Here is an 11,441-nt window from a genome sequence, read left to right as displayed (position 1 = left end):
AATGTGTGTCCAAATTCCCTATAAGCACCTGAGAAAATGCAGCCCAAAATACAGGTAACTTTATTAACATTAAAACAAAAATGTGTGCAATCAACAGCAATAATGTGTATTGATTTCAGAAGTGTTTCATATCATTTTTTAAATAATCATTTTAGATTCTCTTAATCTATTCTCAGTCTAAATGAAAGACACTATTCATACACTCTCACTGGTAATGTATAGAGGAGAAAGTTGTTTCTCAGAGTTTTTTTTATTTTTTATCTGAGTCAAAACTATCATTATAGAGACAAATGGATTGGCATATGGGGGAAAACTCAATGCAAAACTGAGCAAAGTACAGAATATGTCCAATGAATTCATGCAATAAATGAGGATTTTCAGCTGTGGGCAACCACTGCTTTTCAGAGAACATTTCATGTTTTTTATATAGGCAGAATAATCCAGTAGCAGAGCTCGTATCAGCTACAACCTCCTCCAATCTTGATTTCCAGGAAGATGATATCCTTCTTGTAAATCATAAAAATGTCATTTTTTGGCAACACCTGGAATTTTATATGGAATTCAGTAACTCAGACTCAGTTTCCTTGATATGTGACAAGAATTCTGTCTGTCTGTCTGTCTATCTGTCTGTCTGTCTCAAAGAATTAACGTGAAAGTTGTGGTGTCGTTTAACAGAGTTCAGGGGCGGAGGACATATCAGAGACAGCGGCAGGATATATGGCATTGATGGCGAGGCTGTGCCACCCAGCGTCACATCCCATGATGGATAATGAGCAGATGGATCGACGCAGACACGCTCTCATTTGGGCACTACCTGCCACTGAACTGGCACAAGCCAGACCCTCTGTGCTGCTATAGCGCCATGACTCTTCTTTGCACACCAAGTTAATAAACTGTTGAAGGTAAAGTCTCCATAAAAATTAAAATGGTAATTACTTGTCCTGTTCCCCACAATCCCATACTATTAGCTTACTTTTCCACAGCGTGTTTTGAAATGTCTATCTAATTGGTTTCAATTTACACTAAACATGTTCACATATTACATGTTACTATAATTAAGTGCTATAGCAATAACAAAAAGAATGCCTAATTACGCGCAGTTCTAGAAAATAATTACATATTTAGTGCTTGTAGTTCATTAGTTTTCCTCAGTGTTAACACATGTATGAACACTAAAGTGTGACCTCTAATTTTTTAATTGAAGTGTCATTTTGAACAACTAGCATATAGTGACACCTCAGTTTAAAACTTGAACTTTAAAACAAGGGTGCATTTGAAAATGAAATGAATGTAATGAATCATGGGAATTTATTTTTAATCAATAGTGATATCACAGTGAAACATTTGTCAGTTGATTTGACTTTTTTTTAAATACAGGTTGGTTCTAATTAGAAAAAAAGGTTTAGAGCTTGATAAATTACTTTTTTCACTCAAGTTTTTTGTTAAAGAACCCAGAAACCAATACACTGATTTGAAGAACCTGCTCCGAAAAAAAACCATAAACAGTCAAAATGTCATTTTTAGAAGACAGTTAAGTTTTTGCTAAACAAACCCACAGAAGAACCTTTATTTTTTCTTTACAGTTTTCAAATTTCATCGAGAAATGATCCAAAAAATCTGAGCCACATGACCAGCTTTCATATTACTGATGCACGCTGAGCGTAAAACAGAAGCAAAGGAACGCCGCTTGCATTTCACCCAGTAAACTCAAATCATGCAAGTATTTGCAGAACACACCTCCCTATTTTCATTTCCTCTAGTATTCAGTCTTGCGTTTACACACATGCAACAGTTTTAGTCTAGTGTTCATTTGTTCAAATACTGTAGATGTGATCAAATTTTGTAATATGTGGATTTAAATGATAAAAAACATATATTACATTGCCTACCAAAAAAGATTAAGAAATGTCCATTGAACACTTGTTCATAATATTTTTTCTTCCTTCTGATTTTTTTCCTTCTCCAAATGTGGGTTTAATTTAATAATGTCATTTCTGTAGGACATAAAACACATAAAGGAGAAATGTGATGTGAGTATATCAACGCCTGTCTTGTCTCATGTAATTTATTGCTTGTGAGGTAAACAGCACACTTATGTCTCACTGAAGTGTATTCTTTTGCATCCGTTCATGCTTTAATCTATCAAATGATTTGAGATTTTCTGATTTAAATATATACTGTTAATGCATGACTATCAATATCACAGATTGTGTGCATGCATAAAAGATGTACACATTAACATAAGCACGTGCATTATGTATTTAAATACAATTTTTTATTATTTTTTTTATTTTATAAAGCTATTTGTAGCCTTTTCCCCTTTAAATTCATCGCAAACGTTGTAGTCATGCAATATTGCATTGTTTTATTTGCACTAAAGCGGATACAGACAAGCAGTGCGCCGGTCTGTCAGGTGCTGTGTGTTTGTGCGCGTGTATGTGTGTGTGTGTGCGTGCGTGTGTGTGTGTGTGTGTAAGACAGCGGCTCGCGATGTCCACGCTCTCCACCACTGTTCTGGTGATCCGATAGTTGTGAAAAGCCACCACTAGTCGCCCCCAGTGCTCTTGCAGTCTCCAATTTTCTTTCCCACTGTAGACTTAACGTCACGTCCGCACTTGAACTTGAATTTTATCCCATTGTACGGAGGCAGCCCTCGCCACAGAGACACAGAGAGCTCCCGGAGAAGCAGGACTCCGCCATCTTCATAGAGGCAGAAAAGGGAGAAAAAAAAGCTTCATTCATTTGGAAAGGAGGTGGCAAGTCCATGTCCCTGGTCTCCAGTGCGCAAAGCCGAATAGGGGAGCAAGTGCAAAGAGTTGGAGAGAGTGCAAAGTAACCGGGCATCGCATGCTCTAAGAGCCCAGGAGAGAAGAAGAACTGTCCAGTGCTTGGCACACTCAAGTGCCAACTCAATTGGATTCGTTTTATCCAATCTAATAAGTAATGACCATTTCTCTTTTTTAGAATTATTTGGACTCAGAGAAAGAGAGAGAGAGAGAAAAAAAAAATTCGAATTGCCTTTGACAAATCCACAAGGCGCAGACCGGACGAAGAGAGAGCCACCACAGGGTCCAACCTATCCAAACGCACCGGGTATCACATTCTGAGACATTTCCAGTGGTTTCTTCACAACTGTCACTCGTCAAGGATATTTTCGCCCTCGGACAGATCGCGCGCGGCACACAGCTGAAGTGCATGTGTGTGTCGCTGAGGTAGTGAGCGTCTGCGCGTCTCTGGTCATCTGGAGAGCCGGAGCGCAAAGACACTTTCGCTTCTCTCACATTCACGGGACCCCTATCTCACTATCCGCGGCTCGGAGCTGTGGCAGTTCTTTGGAAGTCCCAGGAAAAGTTTGTTACCGAGGAGGGGGAAACAAGCCCACGCCACGGACACGGAGGACAGAAGACGCGAGCCGACTATTCCTTGTGCGGGTCTCTGGGCGATGCCAGTGTAAATGCCAGGGCAATGTCCCGTCGCAAGCAGGGAAACCCTCAGCATTTGTCGCAAAGAGAAATTATAAAACGTAAGTCAATCTTTTGTTTGACTTATTTGTGGTTGTTTAGCGATTTTTTTTTTTTTTTTTTTATCTGTCAAGTAATGAAAGTAACCATCTGTCTGTGTGTGTGTGTGTGTGTGTGTGTGTGTGTGTGAGAGAGTTTGGGGTGTTAGTGATGAACTGATTATATTAAAACGCATTAAATCATTATAATCTACACGAACAGAATTAAATTAATTCAATTAATTGTTAAGATATTTATGAGTTCAGTTTGAAGCAAACAGTCAGGTTTATAGGTTTAGTGTTACTTAAAAGAATTAAAAAGTCTTTTGCTTGAAACTGAAGCTTTTTAAAGGATTAAATTGAACTATTTTCTGGACTACCTTAAAATATAGATCTTTTATTTAGTGTGTTTTTTATTAGTTCTATTGGCTATTTTTAATAATAGGCTATCAGATTAGTTTGGATTAATGTAAGAATTGTTAACAGGCCATGAGATCCGATTAAAAACTTAAAATTGCATTGATTATTGTATGAATGTGTATGTAAGTTTATGTAAAGTTAAGTTTAGTTAGGTGAAAGTGAAGTGTAGGTGTATGTTATTGTAATATTTAAGCATAATTTCATAAATTATGCTAATTTAGAGTGAGCATGGTGTATTTTTATTTTCTCTAGTTTAATCCATATATATATATGAATTGTACATTTTATTAGTCTATATAAATGGTCATTAAAATAATTTATTGCAGGATAAAATACATTTTTAGGCCATTATTTTATTTTGCCTGCTAAAATGGCTTGCTTGAGTTGCAGGCCTGTCTTCTCAAAACCTAATGCATTGTAACTTTACGTATCATGTTTCGTTTTAAACCAAAGTCTTTGCTATTTTTTTTTAGATATTTGTAGTAGTTCTCAAGGTGAGAAGCTACCTGTAACCACCGAGCACAGGAACGGTTTAAGGGTTTATTTTTGCAGTGCACACACTGCACGATTGCAGAGAGCTTGTGGTGGTGTTGTGTTTTTTTTTTAAACTACTTTAAATTGATTGTAATTGTGCAACATTTGTGTCTTAGATGTGCACTCGAATGAAAAGAGGTGTCAGAGCAAGTTAAATTATTTAAATGAAATATAACTTGATGTCAAAGTATAGGTGATACAAATGTCACGTATGTTTACTATTACTTTAGCTAGTTATACTAAATAAGAAAATACATTTTTGAATTGGCTTCTTACACAACTCACTTTTTTTATGTAAAGCCTTTACTTTCGTGGAGAAAACAGAAGTTTGCAAAATCAATATGAGCGTACAAAGAAACAAAGGAGGCACAGGGCTAATAATGTTTCTCACACTTAGCTTTGCCCCCGAGTCAAGGTTGTGACTGTAAAGCGTAGGTACTGTGAGGCAGATACTGAAATAGAGAGACTTTTCGTGACAAAGTTCCAAACAAAGACAGCAGTTATATTTTATTGCTTGATAATTTCCTTTTTAGAGACTTTTACATCATTTGGAAACAAATATATTTATTCACACATCCAGAAACTAATTTTAAAACATATGTACTCTTCCTAAAATGCAACTGTTGCAGTAAAAAAAAATATCAAATAACTTAAAAGACAATGAAATCTGTCCTGATTTAGTTTCATATTCATGCTTAACTGTAGTCTACAGAGCATAGATAATTCATAGCAGAACTTAGTGATGTAATGCCACCCAAATCTGTTTTGTGTTGCAGGGTTAGGGCCATGTATGCACTAACACACACCATTCTTTCGCTAATGGCTTAATCTGTTACTGTACGTACACACATGTACGCGGTTGCACTGTAAACATGTAGCATGCCTGTGCTTTGTGTGTTTGAATTTGCTGTTGAGTTTACAAATATGACTGAGTCTTACGAATATGACTATGACTTATGTCCGAATGACAATGGAGATGTTATTTAAAGCTTAATGCACATGATCTTGCTTGCATTGCATGTAGCTAGGTTTGCCAAAGGGCATGCGCTGCCCTTTTTGTGTGTGTCGTCCGCTTATGCGGTTATTATGATTATCATTTATATATATTTTTCTCATGTGCACCAGCATGTGCATGTATGCAAACCGATTGTGTTTATGGCATAAATGGCATCCGTTCAATATGCATGTAAAACAATCATTCTGGATTAGTCGAAAATGACCCTTTTTGAATTTCTGTCGCTATAGTTATCACATGTCCCATCAGTCATTGCATGTACAATGGCTGTGGTTATTAATTTGGGCTTTAAATTTCAGAATGCTCCAGTTACACCAAGGAACTTTCCCTGAGTGCTTTCTCTCCCTCTCTCACACACACACACACACACACACACTCACAAACGGACACAAATGCAGACGTGCACAGAGTAAAGCAGACGCCAGTTTAGACATCAAGCTTTTGTGTATTTTTTTAAACATGCACACAGTGAGAGAGAGAGAGAGAGAGAAAGGAAGGTGGTTGACTTTCTCCTTCTTAGAAACTAGAGATTGAAAGGTGTTCATTGCATCACCAGTGAATGAATATATAAGCTTCAGAGAGGTTCCTCAAACGTATCATGCCTTAGTGGTTTTTAATGCAGAGGGCATGTAGGCCAGGTGCTAACAGATAGTCATCTGAGCTCAGGGGTACGTTCGTTCCTCGTAGTTCAGAATTCTTGTCACATGCTGATGTGTACGAGTTTGTGGCTATGATTTTGATGTAACGAGTTTTTGTTTGTACCAGGCACTGTATGAATTTTTCGTGCACGCTAGCATGTGTGCAAATGTGCAAGCTCAAAGACCCAGTGCCAGCTTGTTCACTTTCATTCTGTTTGATATGGGAAATAGCTTCTTGTAGAGCAGCTAAATTAGCATGAAAATGTGGATGACAGTTGAATATAGCCTATCTGTTTTTTTCTTTGTAATAGTCAAATTTTGCTTTAAATGTCAAGGTCAAAAACCGAGTGGTCCCCACCTCAAAGTTTCATTTTGAGGACATATTTGGAGCTGTAAACAAGGGTGTGTGTGTGTGCATGTCTGCTCGTCAGCATGTCTTCTGTGGTATTTAGTTTTGTTAACCACGGTGTCTTAGCTGGATTAGCCTCGAGTTAGTGAGAGGCAATTTTTGTCTGCTCAAGTGTTCAGGAGAGAGAGAGAGACAGAGAGAGAGAGTGTGTGTGTGTAGTTTACGTCCACATGGTAATTTATGTGTTCTCGGCGTGAGCGATCTGCAAACTTTGCAGTGCTGTACATCAGTAGTTTTAATGGTTTATCAGCCTGTGGTTGTGTGCTACATTACGCCACTCAAACGCATATTCTATAAACCCAGTGGTTTATTAGTTCTGCGTGAAATGCGACCGGTTGCAGTGTTTAGCGTATTTTCTTTACATATACTAAAATGCAGAGTTTTGTAGCTTTCTAATAAAAATGAATTATAAAAATCACATTGATTCCAAACCCTCAATGTTCACTAATGTACTATAATTTTTAGATACATGTTTGCATTCAGTGAGTGTATTTATGTGAGCTTGTCATCACTGAATTGGCTGAATTTAAATTTGATTTTGACAACTGTTTCATTCGTCATGTCAGCGTAGTGCCTTTTATTCTGTAGAGCTTTAAAAATAAATCTAAAAGCGAGTTAACAGATGTCATCTTCAAATGAAGGAAATCAGATGACAACGAGAAGGCTTTTTTTCTCCGGTGAGCTGCGGAATTATGAAGTTGTAACATAAATTTTCAGCTCTTGCTTGAGATGCATGTTTCACATTAGACCTGCCAGCACAGGAAACTGTCTTTATCGGAACTTTGCTTTGAATGTGTTTAGGACATAAATTTGAAGCCATGACTTTATGTCATCACGTCTGAGACGATTTAATTTATGATAATGGATCGATTCAAAACATATTCTTAGCTGTTTGGATATAAACATTAACGTATTTGATTATAGTAATTAAAAAAAAAAAAAAAGGCCAGATATTTGGATGCAGGCACAGGCGTTAATACAAGAGGTGTTCAGCTGCAGAAATCCTTAAAAATTATTATTATTTTTTTATTTATTTAGAAAATGTTTGCTTATTTATTTGTAATTTGCAAAAGTATGTATGAAATAGGCAGGGTTTTATTTTTTTTATGTATTTATTTTTTTTAAAAATGGCATATTTCAAATTAAACTAAACAGGTCTGAAAATATGTTCCTTTTTAAATGCTCATTTTATTAATTTCTTTTATAATTCAGGGACTTAAATGTCCTTGTTTTTATTCAATTTTGTCTGTGTGCTGAATTGGGCCACCTTGCATTTGCAGTGCAGAGTTTGCTGGCCATGACCTGCTAGGGGGAGCTCTAAGTCTGCCAGAGGGGGTGGAAGGCAGTTTTGAAAAAGTGTAAAAACATATTTCCTAAATGTACTTAAATGGTTAAGTCGAGTGAAATAGGGGGCTGCGGCTTCCGACGACTCTGCATAGATGTTTCAAACGATACTGCCATTAACACACATGCTCAGATGCAAACTGTCAACGCCTCACAGCAGCAGCTGGTCTTAAAACATGATGGCTCTGTCATTCCTTTTTTTTTTTTTTTTTTGTCTTTAGCGCTCAAGCACATATTTAATAATTTACAGTGAGAGTTGGATCGCTTCTCAGTGCTCATTTAGATGTGTAATAAGTATTTGATAGGTGTAGCTTTAAATATAGATAGGACATCAAGCGTGACACCAAAACAAACAAATTTAGCTTGAACGTCACCTCGTTCTTTTTCCAAGCATGCTTAAAAGTGAATGATGAAGTGGCTCTGGAACTTGTGGGCCCCTCTGACTGAGGACCTATTGTTCTTGCCATCTAAATAAATAAATTTGAGTCTGTGATATAAAAAATGGTAGCCTCTACAGAGCTTACACTCTCCACATAACAATGGGCAAAATGTCTGCCTGGCACGTTTGATTAATATGCTTGCATATTCTCTCTTCCTTTCAGTTTCAGGTGCCTTTTGTTTGCGCCACGAGCGGGAGAGTGAGAGAGCAACAGAAATCCCTCTCTGATGAAAAGTACAGTCTGTCAGTATAAATGCATCAAGGCGACTGAATCCTTTGGACGGCATCAAAAGTGGGCATAGTTTTCCATGGCTTGATTTATGAGACGCAGACACTCGTAATAGTGGCTTGAGTGTTTGACGTCCCACAGCTGGATGAGTTCTGACCAGCTCTGAGCATGGAAACGCTCCGCTTCCTGAGCATCACATGAGCGTGTTGTGTGGGAATGTGTTACTAGTTCTGCAACTGTGACATATACGTGCCTTTTAGTGTTATTTCATTAGAAACAAAAGCTTTGCAGGGGAAAAAAAGAGAGAGATGCTAAGCTTCAGGTGAGATTTAGTCGTTCCAGCTACTCATAATTCCTTGTGAAAATATTAGGTAATATCTCCCTGATGAGATTTGCCGATAAAGGGTTAGCGATGCTTAGACGGGCTCCCAGTGGACATCATCATGTTAATCTCTTTTTACCTGCAAGACGACCCATTTTCTTTTTTCCCCCCCTTTTTTAATTAAACAATGGACTAGTGCCGCCGCAGCGGCCGAGGATCACGCTTTTAAAATTCCACCGCCGCCGTGTGCCACGATGATCCCTGTTCTCTTCTTGTTAACAGCTTCATTTGCACATGCACCATGCTTTGCGCTCACACACGCATGCCACCGCCGCGCACGCATTTACTAGTGCTTTAAAACCTCGCAGAGGCGCTTTGCATCTGCACAGGAGCGCTCTGCAAGCTAAATATCCTGAACAAGTGCGGCTCTTTGTTTTTTATTTTATAGGATTTGCGAAGGCCTTCAGGCTAACAGTCTCCTAAAACAGCCAAACATGATGGTGTCACTTGTTTTGTGTAATGCATTTTGACACAAATTTAGCTAAACAAACAGGTCACAGAGAAGTTTTCAAGCAAGAGAAAACAGGAAAAACTAGAGGCCTAGCGCAAGGCGGAGGTTTGCGGTTTGAGCGTTGGTGCGCTTGACTGTAGGTTACAGATTAATGACAGACTAATTAATTCCTGATAAATTCCTGTAAGGGCTGCTGATACATGTGCATGTGTTACACAGGCCTTTTGGACGCACAGCGAACGTGAAATGACTAGAGAGACGGCTGCCGTTGACTCGCTACCTCTTTGTGGATCTGTTTTGTTTGTTTGCGTGCCATCTGAGTGGAAGGCTCAACCCAAATCCAGCCTGTCCTACTCAGCTAGCCTGCGTCTCTGTTATGTGCTCGGGTAGCGGGCGGCTCAGAGTGGGTATTTCAGAATTTTACTTTGTGGGCTGGTGTGGTGAGGTTTGTGTACGTAGCAGCGCAAATACCGAAGCCCCCACCCACTGCTTCTGCTCTTGTGCAGTTTAGGCTGATGGGAAACATAAGAAAATAACGCACAAACAGTAAAGCGGAGCTTTTATTGTTTGATTAGGCCCGTTCCCTGGCTTTCATTTTCAGCACGCTCCGCCCTCTGCGCACAGTTCTGTGAATGGCTTTAATTGGCACGGGGTAAATCTTGATATCTGGACAGCATTAGAAAGTCTTTCAAGATTTAAATACGAAAATTTATGGACCCAGTAAAAAACAATATGAAATCCGTTAAATGGTGTGTGTTGTCTAATTAGGCCCTAACAGTTGCAATTTCTAAAAAACCTCTCTGAAAACCTGTTTGTCTGTGACTTTTTATTCTGATATCGCTACGGAAAATCTCAACAGCTCAACCGTGAGCCAGATAGCACTGAACGTTAATGGTGACGTTTGCAGGGTGACAGTCCGAGGATGAAAGGTACGCTAACGCTGGGCTGCTAAAGCGCTGTTACGTAACACGCAGACCTTTGTGTGTTTTGGAGGGAAAGCCAGACTGTACCATGATCAGCCAAATACCTGTCAACAGCAATTTGGTTCCTCACAAACAAAAAATCTTCGTAAGTATGAGTCAGAGGGCCCATGAACAATGGTGCATAAATCCAGAATGGAAAAGGATAAATCCAGAACTGTGCTTTGTTGATGTGTTCGTTTTTGGAAGCCATGTCTTTTTTTAGTTTGATGTTTTCTAGAAATGTCATTAGTGAGCATTCTGACTCATATAAATGTCGATTTCTGAGGATTATTTTTAACATTAATGGTTTAATTGCAGGATGTATGTGCATCTAAAATATTGCCGGCTGTATTTATTGTGCTTTTTTCATTCAAAAATGAAATTGAGTGTATTTTATCCACAGTTGAGATTTCATTTCATATCATTCTTTTTTTAAGCCACCTATAAATATTATTCAGACTGTCTTTCTTCCACTGTCCCTCACTGTCTTTCTCTCCGGCTGCCAGAGAGTGCTTGATAAAGACAAATAACATTTGACATTTCGGTGGCCCTGATAGAATTATATGGAGTATTTGTTGAGGGATCAGAGAAAATCATGAGCTGTAATGTTACCTTGGTGACAGCATTGTTATCGCTGGTGGATGAGTGTGTGTGTGACTGTGAGGAATTGCAGACTCTCACCTGTTTGCCTAGAGCAGGAAATGCAAACCGTCGGATCGGGCCTGCATAGTTTGGTCTCGTACCTTCAAGGGAGTTATATAAAAGAAAATATCTCCTAAAATGAATATTCTGTCATTTATTTAACCGCTTGTCTTTCCAAACCTGTATGACTATTTCTCTCTCTATCTCTTTTTTTTCTGTGGAATGCAAAAGGAGATATTTGGAGGAATGTCTGAGCTGCTCTTTTCCATAAAAGCACTATGATAGTTGTTCATACACTATACTCTGAGTCTTCGACTGAATTCAAGTTGATATTTATTGAAAATTCTCTTTACAATACAGTCTTTCATTGTATTAAAGAAGAGCTGCTTTTGAACATTCTAGATGAAAAAAAATATCATGCAGGTTTTGAATAACATGAGGGTGAATTAGTGATATATTTATGGTGATTTACACACT

The 11,441-nt window shown here is 38.3% G+C and overlaps 1 protein-coding gene across 4 annotated transcripts in view; it reads left to right on the top strand.

Moving 5' to 3' along the window:
* Positions 1-1,624: 1,624 nt before the first annotated feature.
* The window catches only part of bcl11ba (BCL11 transcription factor B a), a 52,896-nt gene continuing 43,079 nt past the window's right edge, over positions 1,625-11,441 (top strand). For 2 of the 4 annotated variants that reach the window (XM_067368373.1, XM_067368372.1), the window contains exon 1: positions 3,389-3,523. In XM_067368373.1, coding sequence (XP_067224474.1) covers positions 3,466-3,523 — 58 coding nt within the window. In that variant the 5' untranslated portion in view covers positions 3,389-3,465. Of the gene's footprint in view, positions 1,717-2,000; positions 2,031-3,388; positions 3,524-11,441 lie in introns of those variants that run through there. The other 2 variants (XM_067368374.1, XM_067368375.1) reach the window with 2 other exon arrangements.

This window comes from Chanodichthys erythropterus, chromosome 18, assembly GCF_024489055.1.
Source record: "Chanodichthys erythropterus isolate Z2021 chromosome 18, ASM2448905v1, whole genome shotgun sequence".
Lineage (NCBI taxonomy): Eukaryota > Metazoa > Chordata > Actinopteri > Cypriniformes > Xenocyprididae > Chanodichthys > Chanodichthys erythropterus.
This window is presented reverse-complemented; position numbering and strand designations above follow the sequence as displayed.